The 23131-nt window shown below is 38.1% G+C and overlaps 1 protein-coding gene across 1 annotated transcript in view; it reads left to right on the plus strand.

Annotated features, from left to right (window-relative positions):
- Window positions 1-23131, plus strand: part of ANO3 (anoctamin 3) — a 3574693-nt gene that overhangs the window by 3119336 nt on the left and 432226 nt on the right. Inside the window, exon 16 of the mRNA XM_044059352.1 lies at window positions 12609-12749. Within this exon, the coding sequence (XP_043915287.1) occupies window positions 12609-12749 (141 nt within the window). The remainder of the gene's footprint in view (window positions 1-12608; window positions 12750-23131) is intronic.

Raw genomic sequence — 23131 nt, forward strand, 5'->3', positions numbered from 1 at the left:
TATATATATATATATATATATATATATATATATATATATATATATAAACTGCGGTGGTGGTGCTGCAGTAGCGTTGTTGCCTCATAGCAAAACGTTGTCCTGTTCGATTCTCAGCTAGAGCGTCTTCTGTGCGGAGGCATACGTGAATGGGGCGTGCCTTCGTTGAAGGTTGTGCATCAGGGCTGGTAACCTGGTACGTAAAAATCCACCACCAATCATTAGCGGACCGGAATATATATATATATATATATATATATATATATATATATATATATATATATATATATATATAGTATTTTGTTTACATATGCTTCTAAGGCTCATATTGAGGAACAGTGTGCCTGTTTGTGCCTTTTGAGAAGAGAATATAGTTAAATATGTTTTAGTTTCAGTTTTGATATAAGGTGTTTGTTGGAAGGGGAACATTTATATTTGAGTTTGTTTTGAGTTAAGTTTTGTTAGCAAGGCACTGGTGTTTAGATAGATGTGTTTATGGAGATCAAAGTGTGTGATACCTTATACGTCAGAGGAGATTGTATTGGTGCAGAATGTTGTGCTTTGGTTTGTGGGATAATGTTAAGGGTTGGAGACAGTAAGAGAGAAGTTCGGTATGAAATTAGGTTAAGTTTGTGAGTACGGTTAGGGGAACTAGTATTGTGAAATGAAGGAGGAGCATATTGGATAAAAGAGATGAGTGACCAGATACATAGATTATGAGGAGAGTGGAGGAAATAGGAATGGTTTTGTGGAAAGTGAGGATATGTACAGGTATATAATAGAAGAATGCACGGAGCTGTTTTTATTCATGAATGTGCTAGTCTGAGGGGAAAGGAAGATAAGTGAAAAGGAATTAGGGTAACCACAGGGTTTTCAGGTGGTGGTAAGGACTAATAGGTGGCAACACGTAGGAATAGCACTGTGTGAGTATATTAAGGAAGTTAGGATGCGTATGTGCTGGAGGAATGTAGAAACAAAATTTTTAGATGAAACAAGGAAAAGAAAGAGATGCAGTATAGATATAGTAAGAGGGAGAAGCATGCATGAGGAATGTTAGAGTCACAAAATACAAAATGAAAAAGTAAATATGTTCTTTGCATAAGGCATATAATAGATAGCTTTACTTGACTGAATGTTATAAGTCAGGTTTCATATAAATTTAGCAAAATGAAAAAGGTTCCTAGTAGGGCTTGAGACTGATTACAAAGAGTTAATAAACTCAGCTGAAAAGCTAGTATTACAGTGTTATGAATAAATGTTCAGGGTGACGGGAGTGATGAAGATCGAGGTGACGGGAGTGATGAGTATACCTGTCAAGTTTGCTATCAAGGGGTAATGGCACAGACATTGAGCTGTCTAGGAGCTGAGTAAATGGGAGCAGCCATAGTGTCATGCATAAGTAATTATTTTGTTTTCTTTTTACCATGGCTTTCACTATCTGCTACTCACCCCAGTCACACTAATGGTGCATTCTTTCCTGTGGCGAAGATTGACAAACCAGGATTGAGACCATCACATGCATGAATGGACAGGGTTTCCCTTCGCCCTAACCTCACCATGTATGCCCAGTAAGCAGTGTGCTTCAGGAGGATGTGAAATGGGTTGGGCACAGAAGTGTCTCTCACTTCCTTGAGTGACAGAAACCTACAAATGACCCCCAGTTCCTCAGAGAGGCACTTTGAACATTTATTTAAGGACTGTGCTGAGGATGAGATGCACTTTGTGTACCCTGAACATGTGCCTGCCCCTCACCTTGAGACAGTTGAGCAGGCACAGCCCATTTAGTCCTGTTCCTCTTATCCCTCCCTTGCCAGCTCCATCAGGCATCTCATGTGCTACTTGTACTCTGGTTGCCTGGGTTGTAGTCATGGTTTATCCTTGCGTACCAGTGGTGCTGAACATAAGGAAAAGTTTTTGATGGGACTGACTACAATACACACAGTGATGTAAATTTTTTTTGCTTGATTTGTATAACATTATAGTACTTTTTAATCTATATGTAAAACACGAGGATTTGTTCTCACGTCTGGCTGAAAAGCTATTTGTGGGAGCAGGTATTGTACAGGAAATTGGCTATATCATTAAAAACATAGTAATAACAAGGTTATCAAAAGTAGGAAACCAAAAAGAGAGATTTTTATTACAGGTGTAACATGAGACTATTTATACTGAAAGTAAGTGGTTGGAAAGACAGTATCAGCTGTTTAGTTATTAATGACTCATAAGTTATGATAAGTTAATGGGGTTAATAAAAATGAACAAGCATCAGTAAGACTAATAATACCAGTAACTAAAAAGCAATAACTGGAAAGTGGAAATCATATAAAGAACTGGCCATTGATGTGGTGATAGAAATGGTTGATGGGATGAAGAGATGATAAATTAGAATAGAATTGTAAAACAGTTAGATTTGCATTAAAATGACTACAAGCTGGGTGTCATTGTCCATTCCCCCTCTGATACACAAGAGCTTCATCAAGAACTAGTGCTTACAGACTAATACTGTACAGAGAAAGTGCTCAAACTAAATATAAGTGCATCCACAGTATCCAGCATAGCCAGTTCCCCAGTACACATCAACAGTATATGTAATGATTTCAGTACCTGGGTCAACAGTTCCCTTATCTTTGACCAACACATTGCATCAGTAATCAGGAAATCCTTTATCTAGCACAAATAAGTCCCAAAGGTATCCCCTATAGACCAAAGAATGTTATTATCCCTCTGTATTCTGCTCTAATTACACCACATGTGAAGTACAATGCTCCTTTCTGCATGTACCTAACCAGACATATAACACAGCTAAAACTACCCCAGATGTTCTTGGTAAAAAAGATTATTGGCCAAACACTAGTTGCCAAGACAGACTAGAACTCCTATCCATATATTCTGTCTCTTATACACATGTGGAGCATATACCTGACATTCCATGCCATCAGCGATGTTGTATGGACAGATTCATTAGCCGGTGGTTGCCTCATCTCTGCCTGCATGTTAATCAATGTGATATCCTCACTTAATTCAGGATTAACAGTAGGTATCTTCAAATTCATTCACACCCTGATATGTCTTCCTTCCAGGAAGTAGGAGGATACATCTTAAGGGTGGTATTTGCAAGGTGCACATGGTCTACAGATGTACTTGTTTTTTAACTTCTATACTCCTGTAGTTGCTGTGGTTTATATATATAGATCATATACAGAAGATTTTAGTTAGTTAGTTAGTTAATTTACTAGGGCAATATACTCATCATAATAGATCATTTGCAGACACAGCTTAGGTGAAAAAATTCATAAAAAAATAAATAAAATAAAACAGAGACAATTCACAAACGTAATCACAGATGGTAGAGAACCCCATATACAGTTGAAACAATACATACTTAACAAAGTAGAAGAACAAATGTGGATTCATTTTAGTAGTACATCTGGTATGGTAGCAGCAGGTGAGCACAGGGGATCTAACTAGCATTGGTCTAGCTGGGGGGGGGGTTAGGTGATGTATCCAATGGAAAGCAGTTGCAGTCAGATTTTTAATGGAGGTGTCTTTTGAGTTGTGCTCATAAAGTGGGGAAATAGGAGACTTCTTTGGAGGGGGTAATTGATAGAGTTTTGGTGCAAGAATGGAGAAGGGGTAGTCAGTACAGTGCAGTTTGGTTTGGGGGATCTGGAGTGAGGGAGGGAGGGAGTTAATTGAGGGAGGTTGTACAGATTTTAGGGAGTGGTTTAAATGTGGACTTTGGCAGCAACAAGTAGGAAGGCACCTGGCTAAAGCAGTTTGAAAAGAAGACATCTTAGGAGTGCCTCAACTCTGTAGGGGACTGGTAGCCATCTGATTTTGGAGAGCACTGGGCAGTGGTGTTCCTGAACGCGGAACTGGAAATGAATCAGAAGATTTTGCTTTTAGTGGACTGTAGAGTGGGATGAATTTTTTTTAGGCTCTGGCTGTGGTAGGGAGCCCATATTCAAGTTGAGCAAGGAGGACTTCTTTGTCTATTACATCTCTAGCTGGTCTCAAGAGAAAGGGAGACATTTTCCTGCACCACAATAAAAGACAATTGATCTTTTTCCTAATGGATTAGTTGTAAAGCAAACTTTGGCATACATGTTAATATTTAGCTCCACTTCTAAGAATCTGAAGTCTGTATTGTCCTCAGTATAAAAATGTGATTTCAAATGTGTACTTTCTGTTAACCCTATCATGGCCTGGTTGGTACAGCTGAAGTTCTTCATTAATCAGGGATGATTTCTGAAGTTTAAAGTGTGCCAAGATGAATATGAGGATGAAAAATGCTTTTTCTTTACACTTATTGATATTGCAAGGACTGGAATTGCAAACATCAAAAACTGTCAAAGTGTGATTTTTAAACAGAAGGTCATTTCCATAGCACCCCTATGGCACCTTTGCGCCCCACACACTCTATATCAATGACCTCCAAGGTCACTGTACCTTAGAGAAAGGGGCAAAAACAGATATTTAAAAATGCACACTTCCACTGTTTGAAGTCCTTTACTGCCATCTTCAGTTCCAGTCTTCACATTTCTAAATGAGTCCCACTTTATTTCAACAGTTCCATCTCAAAAGACGCTTCAGATAAGTGAGTAATCACTATCTGATGACAAACAGCATGGAAAATCAAATAGATAAAATAATGGACTGAGTTCATGCATTGTGTTATTCTATTTAATTCTGTTGTGATTCAAATATGTAAATGCATTTATGTTTCTGATTTCATAAGTATGCATTCCATTACTAAATGTTAAGGCGAATAGTGAATGCACCATTAAATGAAGGATGACTTACACAGATTCAAGTTGTTGTTTTTTTGCAATAAATATGCAAATGAGTATCATAAATGGTACATCAGCAATTCCCAAAAACTAACCAATTGTAGAAAGCTACACATAACCAAGAAATTACAAAAGCATTACTCTCTTTTTTCAACTTAAGAGATGAAGCCTGGGAAGCAAGGGTGCCCAGAGACAAGTGCAAGGGGGTGCAGTTGCAACCCCCCTGGAACGAGCTGGCTAGGAGATTAATTTTTCTTTTAATGCCAAAAAATAAATAAAACTTTTTAAGGGCGTTCTTCTTTAAGAAAGGTCCATAGCTTGCTGGTACAGTCGCATCACGTCTGTGCTTGCAGACATCCTGTTCTTTCTGTCCGCCTGCGCTATTTGAAATCAATTAATGTATGTCAAGTACAAATATGCTAAGTGTTTAAGTAAGGGATCATGTGTATTAATGCTGCTTATGCTTCTTCACAAACAACTAAGTGTTCAAGTAAGGGAGTATTAATGCTGATTTGAAATCCATCACCCGTGCTATTTGAAATCAGTTAATGGACGATTGCATTACATTTGCTATGCTTCTTCACCAAGTAAGGGTGTGTTAATGCTGCCTATGCTTCTTCACCAACTAAGGGTGTGTGTGTGTGTGTGTGTGTGTGTGTGTGTGTGTGTGTGTGTGTGTGTGTGTGTGTGTGTGTGTGTGTGTGTGTGTGTGTCTGTGTGTGTGTGTGCGCGCGCCCCAGTTAGGTATACTTGGTAGCTAGTGTTACTCAGACTCAAACCTTGTACCTTAGATACATGGAGTAAGAGCCTGAATTCACAACTTATACCACCACTTGTTTGTGATTTAAGGCCATAGTTCTCAACTGTCCAGATTTTTCACAGAATGTCTGGAATGTTTGGCTCATACTTTTCGTCTGTTCTTCTTAAAAATGTATGGCTTTCTGGCAAATCAGTGAGAACTGAATTCACTAAATAATGATAGCCATTTAAGTTTCAGTCACTTATAGGAAATGCATAGTAACACAAAAAACATTCTGTTCTAGCAACTTTCTAAGATTATACAAATGATGTTTAAAATGTGTCCTTGGTTTTGGGCCTTTGCCACCCCACCCCCCACCCCCAATATATTTTGGCTTTTTCTGGCTTTCTTGTGCTGCAAAGTTGAGAGATATAGTTGAGTCTCAAGTGGATTTCACAAGATGCTGAGAGCTTCAGGGGAACAGAAGTTTAGTGCTGCTTATGCCAAGTCTGCATTGTTAGTAGCACAACAGGTAGTATACTTCTTTTGATGCACAAGGCTGTGGGTTCTACTCCCACAGTGTGTAGATAGATTGTGAATACTGTACTGTGTTGTACTTTAAAGGGGGTGGATGCTGCATTCCTGAGAATATCCTCCTTTGGAGGAGATACCTAGTAACTATGAACATGTTATCAATTTTCATCCATTCCCTATTGCAATATTACTAGTTTATTTTTAATGTAACATAGGCATTTTATTCTTCAGGGGTAGCAGGCACTAATTTGTTAGGAGCAAGCTCTTCATTAGTTACAGATCTCTTTAATGTGGAATTATTTAGATGACTTTTACTTCTGCAGAGATTGGGCATATTTACTGATATTGGTGGGTTGTAATGATAGAAGTTTGAGCAGACTTTTATGATGAAAATGTTCTGATTCTGGTCAGTTTTGTCATTGTTGGTTCATACATTTTATTTCATGGCTTACTAGAAAAAAATGTTCAAAACAATAAATTTAAAACATGGTCTAACAAGTGTGCTGTATTATACAAGGAATGTAATTTAATACAATCAGGAAGGTGAATCAAAGAACACACATATGTTTGCAAGGGGCCTGTGATTTGAAAACAGCCCAAAGGTAAACTTATCCTGCCACTGGCTAGATGCATTTTCTTTGAATCTGGGTTTCAGTGAATGTGAGTTTCAAGGGTAGAGAAATTTTAATGCTAAGTCTGTTTTCATTGTGAGATTATATTGCTTTGTTTAGAAGATGTCTGTCAGTGTTTGTGCTATAAATTTTAAAATAAAAGTTTTAAATGAAATCCAAATAATCATTGTAAAGGTAAAGCATAAAGCAGCATGCACGTTACACTGTTTAACAGTTTATTGTGGAGAAATAGCCAAGTAATCTGACACTGGAATGGCTACAGTGGGGGAGGGATGTGTATGGGGGGCCCCATTTGACCATGATTTTGTGAGGGAAGGGGGTTGACAATCTCAAAGACAGTCCTGGCCGACATAAACTCTAGCCATGCCACTGAGTAGGGGTATGTGGATGTAAGAAGTAGGTAGGTAAAGGTAGGTGTGTGTGTGTGTGTGTGTGTGTGTGTGTGTGTGTGTGTGTGTGTGTGTGTGTGTGTGTAAGTAAGGGGGGTAGGAATGTGTGGGAGTCATACCTTGCAATTACCCAGATTTTTGCCTCATATTTTCAGTTTGTTTCTCGTAAAATTGTGTTTTTTCTGGCAAATCATTGAGGACTGAATCACTGGGATGAGCTAAGGATTAAAGTTACTAAATAATGACATGTATTTCAATTTCAGACTTCATATCCTTTAGAAAATGCATTCTAACACAAATCTTATTATTCTAGCAACTTTCTAAATGTGTCCCTAGTTTTGGGCCTTTGTCCCCAACATTATAACAGGCTTTGTCCAAATTTCTTGTACTACAAGATTGAGAAGTATTTTGTGTGTGTGTGTGTGTGTGTGTGTGTGTGTGTGTGTGTGTGTGTGTGTGTGTGTGTGTGTGTGTGTGTGTGTGTGTGTGTGAGATAGACCTCAGCTGTCCAGGTTTTTGCAGAATGTCCAGATTTTTGCCCCAAATCCTCATAAAAAGTATTGCAGTTGCTAAATAATAACAGACATTTGAGTTTTAACTGTCATACCCTTTAGAAAAATGACCACTAACACAAATCCTGTTATTCTAGCAATTTTCTAAGTTCATGAGAGCAATATTTATAATCTGTCACTATTTATTTTTGGCTTTGTCCAGATTTATTGTACTAAGAGTTTGAGAGGTGTATGCATGAGAGAGAGAGAGTGAAATGCCTTAGTTAGTGTTAGCAGGTGGAATTTATTTTCAAGTGCATTTTCAAGGAATTGTGAGCTTCAAGGGAAGAGAAGTTTACTGCTGCTCATGCTAAGTCTGCTTAAAATGTGCAACTGTTTTGTTTAGCAAATGGTATCACTATTGTGGAATAGAATTTTAAAGCAATGTTAGTAGCACAGCAGGTAGCATGCCTGCATCTTGATGTGGAGGGCTGTAGGTTCAACTCCCACAGCATGTAGAGTTGTATTTTAAGGGGGTGGGTTACTGCAGTCCTGAGGATGTCATAACTATGCACCTGTTTTTCAACTTGCCACCCATTCTCTATTGCAATATACCAGCTTGCCATTTTCTTAATGTAATATAGGCAATTTATTCTTTGAAGGCAGCAGGCCCTAAATTTGTAGATGAAACACTGAAATATAAAGTTTTCTAGCAACAACCTCTTCGTTAGTTTAAGATATCTTTAATGTGGAACTATTCAGATGACTTTTACTTCTGCAGAGATTGTGTGTATTGACTGATATTGGTGGACTGTAATGACAGAAGTTTGAGTGGCCTTTTATGGTTGAAATGTTCTGAATTAGGCAGTTAGTCATTATTGGTTCGTATGTTTTGTTTCATTGCTTACTGGAAAAATTTTCAAAACTATAAATTTAAAACATGCTCTTAACAAGTGGTGCTGTATTATAGAAGGGATATAATTCAATTATATATTATAATTAGTACAATCAGAAAGATGAATCAAAGAACTTTTGCATGGCTCAAAAAAATTGTGCAAGGAGCCTATGGTTTGAAAACAGCCCAAAGGTAAACTTAACCTGCCACTGGCCAGATGTGTTTTCTTTTAATGTGGGTTTCAATGCTGTTTCAGTGAATGCGAGTTTCAAAAGTAGAGAAGCTTTAATGCTAAGTCTCTTTTCATTGTAAGACTATTGCTTTGTTTAGCAAATGCCTATCAGTGTTTGTGCTATAAAAAAATGTGAAATAAAAGTTGTAAATTATATCCAAATATCTGTAATCATTGTAGAAGTAAAGCATAAAACAGATTGCACACTGAGAGTTCTGAACAAAGTTTATGGTAACTGGGGAGAAATAGCCAAGTAATGGGACTCTGGAATGGCGTGGCTCTGGGTTTGCACCCCCCCTGCAAAATATCCTGCAGACTCCCCTGCTGGGAAGTCCTGAACACAGTGAAAGAACTACTCTTGTAAGAAATCTTGACAAATAAGCTACTAGAAGTATAGAGCACATCATCTAGTCTCTTCCCAGAAATTCTCCTTTAACAAGCCAAAACACTTAATGGAAATTGTAAACCAAATCACTGAACTGTCCCTTGCTACATCTCCCTGAGCACCAGACTGTACACCATCATTCTCTGGTTTCATTTCAGTTAATAACTTTCTCAAAGAATTCTCTCCTCTCCCATCTTTCACTTCACCCTCTCCTACCACACACCCCTGTCAATGGAGCAACCTCCACATACCAACCTCTTGTACTTCAAATCCATCTTTCTAGGGAAGAAATCTAAACTTTCCTTTACAGCATCCCCTCCGATACTCCAACTAGCTCTGATAGGCTCCATCTATGGTTCCTTTCCCTTTTCAAAGACTTCCTTATGCATCCACTCAAAACACTACATAATAACTGCCTTAGCCTTAAAATCATGTCCCTTGAAACTAGCAATCATCAGACCCCCTCATTATAACCACCAAACTCTCATACACCTTGTACCTTTGCTCCTTTTCAATTTTACCCACCCATGGCAAAATATTTTTAGAAATGATCTACTCACAGCTTTGCAGCTATCTCTACACCTACAAAAGCCTCTCTCTCAAATAGCACAGCTTTTTTTATCTAGTTAGAGTACCCAAACTGCTCTGCTCACACTAATGATGAAATCCTCATTAATTAAAAAAAAGAAACCTAACTGGAGCAATTTTTATTAGCCTTACAAAGCCCTTCTATCTGGTAGACCATCCTTTCCTATTTAACTCACTTTCCAGCAACCAAGCCCTCCAGTGGTCTAAGACCTTCATATCAGGTGCATACTTCAAGGTCAAAATAAGTAGCTCCTTGCCGGCTTCTGCCCCACTACACTCAAGGACACCCCAAGGTGCAATCCTTTCACCCTTCTTTTCTTCTTATTCATCAACACATTAACACATTCCCAAATGACACTCTACACTCACTAATGAAACTGTATGCTGACCTATATGATGATGATATAGTTAACTAGAGATCTTATATTTCCCAATCTAAAATCAAAAAGCAACTGCAAGAAGACATGTTTCAGCTATTAAACTGGCTAGCTCAGAGAAAACTATCTTAAATACAAAAAAGTATGATATTCAGAACCAGACCTTAGCTGTCCAAGGTCCCCAGCAACTGGCAAATACCATTCAATAACCTGCCCCCACTTAAACACTTTCTCTTCAAAGATGCTGTTTGCTGTTGTTACAAAGTGGATACAATCAGATGAGTCATACACCCTCTCACTTCATCTCCTACACACATTTGAACCCTTTCTCTCAAAGACCAATTCCAATTAGATGATACTCAAGAACAACTCACATTTAAGCTTCTATATATTATGGACATAGACTAATTTCTCCCACACTCTTACGTTCTCTTACAGTAACTGTGACGATAGGAGGTACTGCCAGCCATGCCAGGGAGAAGGAAGGCAGTGGATGTATGACTTGTAGCAGTACATCTAGCTGGAATTTTGTAAATAATTGTATGTCATTAGTATATCAAACTGATCTGTACAGATGATTGTGCTTAAAAGGTATATCTGAGCTTTGCTTGTGTTAATTGTGCTAAAATGTATCAACAGTGCACCCTGCTAAAATGAAGAGAAATGTGCATATATTATGGTATCTGAATTAAATGTATATGTTTTAATAGAGGACATTGTCACAGCAATGGTTAACCAGCTGGCTTATTTTAAGAAAAATAACAGAAATGTAAATGAACTGTTAAGTCATTGAGCATCACCCAACAGTGCTGAGTAAGACCAGAGCTGATGGATCTGGGACAGAGCCTTTGTTCACTTGCTCGGTGAAAAGAAAGAAGGCCTCCAGCCACTGCCATAAAAGCTCTAAATGTGTATTGTAGCAGCCTGTTAAAGTCCTGTCTCAAACTTCCAGTGGAGATATTGTGGGAACCTAGAGTCAGGTCACCAGATGAGGTCATTCTGCAGGTCATCCTAGATATTATATTTTACAGGGTGCAATCTCACGGGATATAGAGTATTCTGTTTGGGAGGCTGACTAGAAAGACTGCTCACATATTTCATCTCGCCTTGCCCAGATAAGTTACTAGGGAACAGTGAAATTCACTTAGATTCAGTTAGGAATATAGTGAAGCTTAGTTTAGAGATTGTTTTTCTTTATTTGTATGAGTCTGTCCATCAGTGTTGTTTTCAATATTTTCTGTGATCTGAATTCTGTGGTTTACTGTGAATATATATTCAATATTTTCATATTCTTTTATTATTAAATATATTTAATACTTTTATCGTTGCTGGTTCTTGTAGAGAGCATCTAACCTTTGAGAGTACTTATATTTATTTGGTGACACTGAGAGGGCCACTCCAGAAGCCTAGCCATCTTGGTGAACTACTACAATTTGTATTAGTATTAATATTATACAGTATAATTGGATACCCTTTTAAGACCCTAATAGTAACCGACTGGTGGCAGTGATAACTAGCTTATAGTCTGAGCAAAGTTGGTAGAGAAGGTAATCTGTGGCAGTCTTTCCCAGGTGTGTGTGTGTGTGTGTGTGTGTGTGTGTGTGTGTGTGTGTGTGTGTGTGTGTGTGAGAAAATTAAATCTTAAAGAGTGTGTATGTCAACTACTTGGGGCAGGGGCACAAAACACTGGGTTTACAGAGAGAGTGCTGGAGGTCTTGACTTGGACACTCTGCTGAGGACCTAACCCTACAGCTGCACCACTGGGGAATCTTATTGGGAATCTGGAGGGAGACAGATATAAAGATATCCAGACTCCAGGCTGTGTCCCCTGTGTGCTCTTAAGGGAAATTTTACTTGATGCATTGAGGTCTGCATCTAGAAATACTGTGTGTATCCATTTGTATTCCAAGTACACGTCCTTCTCCAGTATCTGTGATGAGGATTCAGGCTCCTTGATTACTCACCCCGCATAGGGATGACACATGTTGGCACCCATCACATATTGGTAACAGTGATGGGCATCACATTTTAATTGGTTCACATATTGGCAGCAGTGGTGGGCATCACAGTAATACTAGATCTTTGTTCTCTTTATTTAAGTATTTTTTCATTGAGTATTTGAGTATTTCCTTCTCGATATGCCATTATTTCAAACTAATTGGATTTGTAGTAGATATCCAATTATTCTTCTAAATTCATTATTTTTACACTGCATTTTGTGGCCTTATACTTTGTCATTTCATTTGCTTTTTGTACTCCCAGTCAGAAACTGTAATTGATCAAAAGAAAATTGGATTATTATTTGCCTGCCTCTCAAGGCAAGTTAAAAAAGATGAACTTTCCAAGTTTTAAGGATCACATGAACATACGGGTCATGTCATTATGATAAGGTCACAATCTCAGTAGAGTATCACTTTATTTTTATATTATCTCCATAATGTTATCCAAAAACATGCTTGCTGTTCAAATTTAATTAATTTCATACCAGTTATTACCAGTAGTGATATTTATAATGAGAAAACTAACAACATGATATTCTATTGATCTTATATTGCACAGGAAGAACTTCGCCCTCAATTTGAAGCAAAATATTCTAAAATGGAACGGGTCAATCCAATCACAGGAAAACCAGAGCCATTCCAACCATTTACAGACAAGCTGAGTCGTCTCATGGTGTCTGTCTCGGGAATATTCTTCATGGTAATGATTTAATGGTTATAGCAGTATGACAGACATATGTTGACACTGATATGAATCAAATGCATTTGTTTACCAAATGTCTTCAATTGTTTTGTAGACATTGCTAATCCTTAGAATATCTAGCTCACATTAACTTGCTTCAGAATATCCAAACATGGCTCTCTTGATGCTGAATTTCCAACATTTTTATTAGTATCTTTGTTTGCAAAAAAAACATATTGTTGAGAATGATTGGATGACTTATTTACCTCTTCAGTTTTGTCATCCTCATGTTGACTAGTCATGCCAAATGGTTTACTAATAGATGTAACTAATGCTATTTTGAGAATTAGTGTGCTGTGAATCTTTGCTAAACATAACAGAAAGCCATAAAGACAACACTTATTTGTATGTGCACACTGATTTTATTAAACAGAACAATAAAAGTATCCAAAGATCTCAATAACAGTAATCCTAAAGTTACTTTAATTATGTAAAGAATGAGTCATATTGCATCACACTGACTCCCTTCTTTACATCCTTGTTCACAACTCAATTACAGATCAGTTTCTTATTTAGAAATCAGGAGTTTTATAATGGCAGTTAACTTGGAAAACTATAGCCTTTCTAAGGCAAATAACCTTTTCAGATAAAAATTTCTTGTGATGTAGGTTTCGTCTTAAAGCATCATAATCAGACCTGATAGGAATTTTGTTTTATGGCATTATATTATTATTTGTCATATTGATGTGACACAAAATATATATTAACTAGTAGTGATAAAAATATGTATTTGCCTTTTTCCCTGTAGTAGGCCATTGATTTCAGGTACTACAAAGTTCAACTGTGAGAGAGACATAAATGGATGTTCATTAGTAAAAGCAACTTCATTTATTTGGTTGAATTTAAAGAGTGAATAATTCTAGATGCAAACGTTACTGTTGTGCTGTTTTGACTGGCAGTGAGGAAATCAAGAATATTGGCTGTGTTTGCTCTGACAATTAAGCAATATGTTTAGTAAAATGTTTGGATTAATCTAGAGATGTAAACTTCAGAGGCCTATCTGTGAAAGCCATTAGGATCATTTAGTGAGATGTAGCATCAGTAGTTATATGTATAACGTAAGTCAAACTGATATATGCCTTTTCTTGTCATTTATTATACTATTAATTTTTGGGGTTGATTCCACTATTCCCATAAATCACAAAAACATGACTAAATCTACTGAAACAGCTGTAACACTTTGTAACTTTTTGTATTGAATGTATTGATAATTATTTACTTAGCTATAAACACTATCAAAAGTAAAACATTTTCCTCTACAATCATTACTATCATCCATAAAGATTATGCATTTTTTTGTAGGCCTCCATGAACTTCACCGGCTCTACCTTAAAATAAACTGTCAAGAAAGAAATCACATTTTCTTCTGATTAAGGCAAGTGCCCTGAGCTTTGTGTCAGGTACAAGTTCATCTGTTATTCAGCATCCAGTTTCCCAGTTTGGAAACATTTCATGAGACTAAACAAAACTGAGTAAATTTGTACTCATATAGTTATAAACAAGCTCAGGTCATCCCCAATACATTTTGAGGTAATGAAACAAGTGAAAACACAGTTCTATAAGTAAACTTACCATAACAAAAGATGTTTGAATGGTCACTGCTGCAGTAGCCTAAGCTATATGGGTTAGATCCTGCAAAGGTATAACAGCTGGCCAGCTTGCAGTGCTTCAAGGCACCTTCCTTGCACCAAACCATTAGTCCCTTGAGATGAGATGACTAAAAAGAAAGGTTTGGATGCCAAGTCCTACAGAGCTTTCATGCCGTCAGAGACAGGGAGGCTGAGCCCTAAATGGACAATGCTAGGAATAAAAAACTAAACACCGTGACAAAAACAACACACCAAGAAACATGATGGAGGAAGGGAGCAGCTACTGTAGCACTGATCGTTCAAACATCTATTGTTATTGTAAGTTTTCTTACAAAACTGTAATATGTTCTTCATTTTGATCATTGTTGCAGTAGTCTATTCCCATTATTACCAATTGTGTAAGGTGGAAGGAACAGAGTCCAAAAGCCCCTGGAGAATGGTTATAGAGAAGCCTGATCTAAACCTAGAGAAGGAATTAATCCTATAGTGCTTTGCAAAAGTATTTACAGAGGGCCAAGTTGCTTCTGGAATTCTTCTAAAATCCAACCCTTTCCAAAAAGCCATATATGAAGCCAGGACCCTGATAGAGTGGGCCTTGACCCTGTCTGGAATAGTTTTGTTGTGACAGTAATAGCCTTAGACAACCATTTGGAAACAGTCTTCTTTGACACAGGTTGTTCCTCCTTCTTACATTCACAAGAATTAAACAATTGATCCAAAGATCTGAAAGATTTAATTCTGTCAATAATTGTCTATGAACATCCAATGAATGGAGTATCCTTTCTCCCTCATTTTTAGGCTTAGGAAATAAAATGGCAAGATGGAAAGTTTGGTTTAAAGTAAACTCGCATACCACTTTAGGCACAAAATAAGGATTCATTCTCAAAGAAATCCTATCCTCGTAGGGTTGCTTCACCATAAGAGCTTGCAACTTAGATCCCCTTTCTTGCAGAGATCACAGCAATCAGTAATACTGCTTTCCATGTTAACAACCTGAAGTCAGACAGATTAGATGGTTCAAATGGAACAAGTGCTAGCTTCTCAACAAAAAATTAAGATCCCAAGAAGGGGCCACTGGCTTCCTTGGAGGCCTTCTATGCTAAACCCTTTTCAAAAACATTTTAACATGAGAATGCATTGAAAGAGGAGACTACATGGGAAGACATGCTGAAATGGACAATAAATAAACCTTGACGGAGGAGTAAGAAATGCATTGTAAAACCAGAAAATAACTATCTATGAATGGGTGCTGGTTATGTTGTTAACACCAACTAGAAAACCCTTTTCCATTTGCTAATGTATGTTCTATAGAAGGCTTTCTTGCCTCCATTAGTACCTGGTGCACATCCTCAGTAACAGGTGTCTAAAGGGAGTTAAGAACTTATTATCCAGGCAGTCAACTGAAGTTGTTTTGGGTCAAGATGTATCAAACACCCCTAATCTTGTTTGAGTAGATCCAGTCTGTCAGTAAGTTTGTAGTAATTTCCTCTGGCTTTTTTCAAAAGAGAAGAACAGCTGTTGCCTGGGCCAGAAAGGAGTCACCACAATGATCTTCAGAAGTACCCTGGATATCTGTGGAAAGAGTGGAAAAGCATACAGGAACATTCCTGTCCTAGGAAAGGAAATGGCATATGTCTTCTAGGCTTTCTTGCATGGAGTTCTGGAGCAGAATCCTGACAGTTGATTGTTCAGAGAGCAAACAAATAGGTCTACTTATGTAATTCCCCATAGATGGATCAAATCTTGTAAGAACCCCCAATATCTAGTTTCCATTCATGAGGGTCTGTCTGATCCTGCTTAGTCTGTCTGCCACGCAGCTTTGCTGTGACAGAATGTAAGATGCCTGCAGAGTGATACTGCACTGTGAAGTTATATCCCAAGCTAACATGGTTAGTCTGTATGACCCAATCCCCCCTTGCTTGTCTGTAACAACTTGAAGACGTCCCGTGGGACCAAAGATGATTCAAAGAGTTGAGTGCGTTGATCATGGCAAGAATCTCTTTTATATTTGTCTACTTGCTTATGTCCTTGGTGTCCCACACACCTTGCATTTTATCCCTTCTGAAACTGCTCCTCAGGCAGAGTCCAAAGCTTTGTTGGTGACTAACTTCCTTGGCACAGGGAAAGATAAGGGGTGACCTGGATTTAAGGATATTTGCTGTCTCCATCAAATGATTTTTCCTTCTGACAAAACTCAGCACTGGGATTTGAAACAACACAGGATGTTGGCTGCTGAGACCAAAGACACTTTCGATACCATTCTATCTTTCTCACAGTCTTTCCAGGGGTATCATGAGACTCATAGGTGACATGACACCCAAAAGCTTAAGGTATTCCCTCACAGTGACCAAAATCTGAGTGATAAACCTTAGAAACAGACCTAGTTATAGATATATTTTTCCTGTGAAAAGAAGGCTTCTTTGAACTGAAGTACCTAGCTGAGACACTAAATCTTGTGTGATGGGGTCAAAAAAATGTTGAATATTCTCTTGAAATCCCAGCTTGTGTAAGTGAGAGATGCCTGACACTTTGAAAAAGACTGCAGAGATAAGCAAGTCTTCTAAATATGGAATATGTGAATACACTGTACCCTACAATGAGCTATAATTGAATCTAGACACTTTCTGAACAATTTTGGTGCAGTGAATAGTCCAAAGGTTAAGGCAGAGAACTGATAATGTGATCCAGACACAGAAAACCTTAAGTAACACCTGCAGTCTGAAAGAATAAGGATGTGAAGATGAACCTCTTTAACATCTAAAATTACTAGGAGACATGAATGAGGAAGAAGAGGTAACAGGTTGTGAAGTGACAGCACTTTGAACTGGGGCAATATAACAAACATGTTTAGGAACGAAAGACACAGCAATGGTTTCCAAGCATTTTGTTCCTTTGGCGCTAAAAACATCCTGGGAAGGAGGAACTAGTTGTATCACACCATGGGACAGCGTGTTATGAAGGATAGGTGGAAATAAAACAGTCTGATCTGGTGGAAGAGGGATTACTCCCTGGCAAGGAGAATTTTCCTCCCACTGCCATCTGTAACCATGATGCATGACCTTCAGAATCCATTTGTCTGAAACTGTTTGTTGCCAAAGAGAAAAATGGTGATTCTGTCTTTCTGGAAGGGAAGAAAAAAGGGACTGCTGGGGGGAGACAAGCCCTCATAAGTAGATATGCTGCCTTGTTGGACTGTCCTTGTTTTTCTGGGGGAGGGGGTCCTGAATTCTTTTTGGAATACCTTACCATTTCTTCTTAAAAGTGTTTACATGCATTTTTTGACCAAAATTGGATTATGTTAAGAGAATCCTTTTGAAAATTTGGAAAAGAAGGGCTGAAAAATCTTAGAAATTCCCTATATCAGCTTACTCATCTCATCACACTTTTTGATCATGCTTACAGCTGAGGGGCCAAAAACTAAATCTCTCTCCAAGGAATAATTTAAAATCTCATATTTTTTTTTTATAAACAAGTTTATTGATTTTGAAATATAAGTAATCAGTTACATAAAATGTATAATAGAAATTCAGCAATAATACAAAACAAAATAACAAAAAACATAACACAACTAAAGTATTTACAAAGTTGTCCACTATGTGAAAGTTATACACAACTTTAAGATAAAATAAAATTATTTCAAACCTCCTCATCAAAGTACCAGTGGCCAAAGCCCTTGAAGAAATATCAACTGAATCACAAACACAGAGCAGACAATGAATTGTACAAAAGAAGAAACTAAATAATTTCAAACAGATTTTTCTCACAAGAAGAAGCTTTCTCACAGAAAGAAACTTCAGACAAAACATTCTTCATACTTTCACAATTAGTCAAACAAACTTTGACCACCAGGTTTCTACGGTATTAAGGAAAACCTTCTACATTACACATCTCATAATTAAAGGTATTGCAATCAGGTCTAAGGATGTTATAACCCCACTTTACTTGACCATAATCAAACCATTAATAGAGTACAATGATCCCTTCTGCATGTATCTCACCAGATGCCTACAGCAATTGGAAATACCATAGAGATTTCTCACTAAGAAGATACAGGGCCTCCAAACCATGTCCTACATGGATAGACTAAAAGCCCTGCCACTGTACTCTGTATCATATAGGCTACTGAGAAACTACTTGTGCCTGGCCTACAGGACAATCTCTGACCCTAACCTGATGGAAATGCTGCACATTAGCATAGCAAATTGCACAAGAGCCACTTGCTCTTGGGATCTAAACCTTGCCAGTGGCATTAATAAAACATGCTGACCAGACAGGTATGTCTCCCAGAGATTGCTGTTGCTGTTGCTCTGGAATAAACTTCCAATTCATGTGAAGTAGACCTCCTTGATGACTCTATTCAAGTTTTACCTGGACAAATGGATGAGTGACCACAAATCCACCCCAGAGGTGGTACCCATGTCCCTCATGAACAGGGGTAGTCGGTGCTGATCTGTAAAGTACATCCATCTAACCAAAGACATTTGCGGCAACCCAGGACTAACTTGGCTAGGCTTATAAAGGCTCTAGGGCCACTAGCCTAGTAACCTCCTATGACCATATGAACCTATATGAGCCTGACAACTGAAAATTCGGAAAATCAGTGTTGCAGAAGCATGCACGTTTTTGTCCTATTCTTATCCATAATCTTCCCACCCTTACCAGAAGGAATAGAATTGGAATTAACTAAAGCTATAGCAGATGGGTCAAGTTTGGTAAGAGTGGATTAAAACTTAAAACATTAAGGAACACATACATTTTACCTGCCATTTTAGAAGCAGCTGGCTGACTGCCAGAAAAATGGCAGGCAGTAAAACAAAAATCCTCTAAAGCTGACAGAACTGACGGAATAGGTGAAGGTTCTGGAAATTCCTCCTGTAATAGCTCATAGTATTTTCTGAGGGACTGAGAAACCTCAGTGTTCTCCCACAGAAAACACTGGGAAAATCTGGAGATAGTCTCCGAGAAAGAAAAACTCCTACAGGTCGAATCAGAAACTCTACTCTCCTCTGAGTCTGAGTAAGAAATCTGAGGAGAAAACCTTGATCTGTCCCATCAACTTCCTCTCCAGATTCAGAATATTGAATCTCTTCAGGAAAAGAGGTATCCTTCTTTCTTTTACCAGAAATTATTTTATAAGAAGGAACAATAGCCTGAATTAAACCCTGAGCCAGCCCCAGTAAATTTCTCCTGTCCAATGAAATTTTAGGAGGAGCAGATACGTATTTCATTTTCTGTTTCTTTTTGACTGGAAAAAAGGGGGCCAAAAATCTTATTAATGGCAGCAGGGGCTTTCCCCAGGGATAAGCACAAGATTCAGATAGAACAGGGAAGCCTTTCCTGTTCCCTCAACCAAAACCAACAAGAGTGGCTCTACCTTGCCCACTGAGGAGATTCCATCAACCACTGAGGAGGTAGCTAATTCCCAGCACCTGGTCCATAGTGGCTGTAGGTGCTATATCAAAGGTGTCCAGATAAAATATGAGTGATCTGAGGCACAACTAATGGCCACAGCAGAGTCACTCACCTGCAGCTAAGGCAAATTGCTAGTCTGCTGTGGTGGCAAAGACTGCTTGATTAACTTTTTTCTTTTTTGTGGCTGGAAGAAGTACTAACTGTGAGACCAACAACTTGTTCCATGGTCAAGTTGAAAAGTACGCCTCTTTCCTAGAGCAAACAAGCAGCAAAAGCTGGTAAAAGTTTAGTCTTTAAGAATCATTTTTTTCACACAAAAAAAACACAGTAAAAAGTACTACCAGTCCCAAAAAAATTCTCCACAGAAAAAAGGTTTTTAAATACTTTAAACAGCTTTTAAAATGGCATGAAAAAGCACCCATCTAAGTGTGCAATACAGTCTCATGACAGTCCGTTAAAGCAATAGCTCTTAGCTTTAAAATAACTTTCCTAAACTGAAACGTGTTAGCAAATGAACACATTTTTTTTTTTTTAGAAAGGAAGTTTTTCACCCCAAAGAGAACTTATCTGTCCATGTAGAAGATGCCCTGAAACTTTGGAATATGGAATATGGCCATCTGTTACGTCCTTGCAGGGTATAACTCATATAGGTAAGGCTACTGCAGCAGAGATCAACATGAAAAACATAGGTATTTGCATTTATGAAAACAGCAGCACATCCCGCCACATATTTTCTTATACTCAGTGATTCTCCTGTTTAAAGACTGAAGTTATACACATGCCCTTTTATACAAATACCAGAGAGAATAAGTAAAAAAAGCAATATTTAGAAGTGCAGTGTTATTATTGAATTATATTAACTGACTTAACTTTCAAAGAAGGTAGGAGAGTGACAGTTAATTAGGAGAGGTGGCGATGGTTGACCCAACCCCCCCAAAACTCCAGGTAGAAAATGGGGGAAAGGGGGGTGCTGTTGTGGTTGATGAAGATGATGATTAGGACATACCAACTAATGTGAGATATATGGGTCACATATTACTTTATCATATGCATTTGACCCAAATGAATTTAATGAGATTCCTTAACACTCACTAATTAAAGCACATTGATAATCTGGCCATACTAACAACTATGTGCTGAAAGAAAACTGCATTGAGTGTCTGAGAGTTGGTCTAGAGTTGTCTACCTTGTATGTATTGTATTCATGTGCAGTTCTATATTCAACAACCATTCACAAATGTGCACGGCTGACTACATAACTGCTATTATCTAGACGGTGAGCTAGCCTAAATATAAACAGTATCCCATGCTTACTGAAGAATCCAGGTGGCAAGTGTAGCTCACTAACATTTGACCAGCATTCACCTGTATACATCTTTAAATAGTTAAGCTTTGTTCTGGAGACCTGTATGTGGATGAGAACTGCACATACTAATACCACCTTTGCATTTCTGTATATAAATATCTAACTCCATTATTACTTTTTTGTTCACATGCGTCTTGGCAGGAGATGACTGCATGATGATTGTGACATGACATTTTCAGTTCTGTAGAGAATGAGTTGTTATGGTAGAGTGGAATGAGACTATTGTTTTATGGCTGAGAGTGTGGCCTGAAAGATTGGCTATGGTCACAAGGCAGTTTGAAATGCCATCTGCAGTGGGCCACTCCAGTTACATTAAATTGTTTCAAAGATTATCTGGTCTCCCTCTGAGGCTCCAGCTTCATGATACATGGTTAGAGCATTGATATTGCAACCCAACTCTCCCACTTGCATGTATGTGCTGTTCCTCTAAATACCACCTTTTGTTTTAATTGCACAACACTGATATCAGTGTTGTTCTGTAACTACATAATTCCAGGAAACATATACTTGCTTATCAGCAGATCAGGATGGTCCAGCTTAAACTGCTGTCAATGACAGATATTGTGTGGTCAATGAGCTTGCATGTTGTGTATCGCACTTACCAGCATTTCTTGTCTCAAACATCCTGCATCTTTTTCGGGATCTTCTCTGTTGGTGCAGAAGTTACACATGCCTGTAAATAGGTGCAAGTTCCTGATATAACAATACACATTGATGCATGTCTATTTGTCTTATGTAGAAATGTCTTCCCTATATCTCTCTATTATCTTAATATCAGGACTGTTGCAAGAACATCTATGTATCTGATTGCTGGCATTGCTGAGCTGGCAAATGACTGCAGTAATACTGAAACTCAAGGGAGCATGTCCCCATCACCATGAATGTGGTCACATATGATACAGGTCACATCCATGCATTACACCAATCACAAAAGAAATGGCAGCTGCAAACACACACATGCTTTGCATTCTCTGGCAGCAGCTTGTTAGCCAAACTGTGCCTGAATGGAAAAAACATGATTCCAGCTCCAGTGGCTCATATGGGGATGAATGTGTTAAAAGTGACCTGTAATGTGCTCTCTCCAGTCCCATCTTGAGCACAATCATAGATGGTAGCAGCTTTGATGGTGGGGAAACAAGAACAGTGATGATCAGTAGGACCACATTGTCCAAGGCATATGGGTCTGCTATTATCAATCCATTTTGAATCGAGCATCTGCAGCAGCAGATATTTTTCTGCTATACCAAAGTTTCTAGGGCCTTGTATGCTATATCACAAATCCTTGCCACTACATCTCAATGAGCTAACAGTTATATTAATCATATTTTTCATTTGAGAGTAACCATGCGATTGCTTGCAGAATATATATAGTCTATAGGAAAAGAGAAATCACGCATTCTTAGTGTGTGCTGATCATGATATGCTCCATGTTTACCTCTCAACTTCTTTGCTAAAGAATTCTGGATGAAGCTAAACATAAAGGGGGGTCAAAGGCCCAAAATTATAAACAGTTTTTAAATATTACTTCGATTAACCTAAAAAATTAATAGAACAACAGGTTTTATATTAACTTGCATTTGGTGAACAATAAGAACTATGAAATGGTATGCATGTCATTAGTGCATGAAATGGTAATGTATGTCATTACTGTACGAAATGGTACTGTCTGTCATTAGTGTATGAAATGGTAGTCTGTCATTAGTCATCATCATCATCATCATCATCTTCTTTTGGCTGTTCCCGTTAGGGGTTGCCACAGCAGATCACCTGTTTCCATTTCTTCCTGTCCTCTGCATCTTGCTCTGTCACACCAACCACCTGCATGTCCTCTCTCACCACATCTATAAACCTTATCTTAGACCTTCCTCTTTTCCTGTTACCTAGTAGCTTCATCCTTAGCATCTTTTTCCCGATATACTCCACATCCCTTCTCAGCACATGTCCAAACCAATGTAATCTTGCCTCTCTGGCTT

Source organism: Protopterus annectens, chromosome 17.part0, assembly GCF_019279795.1.
Source record: "Protopterus annectens isolate FY-2018-M chromosome 17.part0, PAN1.0, whole genome shotgun sequence".
Classification (NCBI taxonomy): domain Eukaryota; kingdom Metazoa; phylum Chordata; order Ceratodontiformes; family Protopteridae; genus Protopterus; species Protopterus annectens.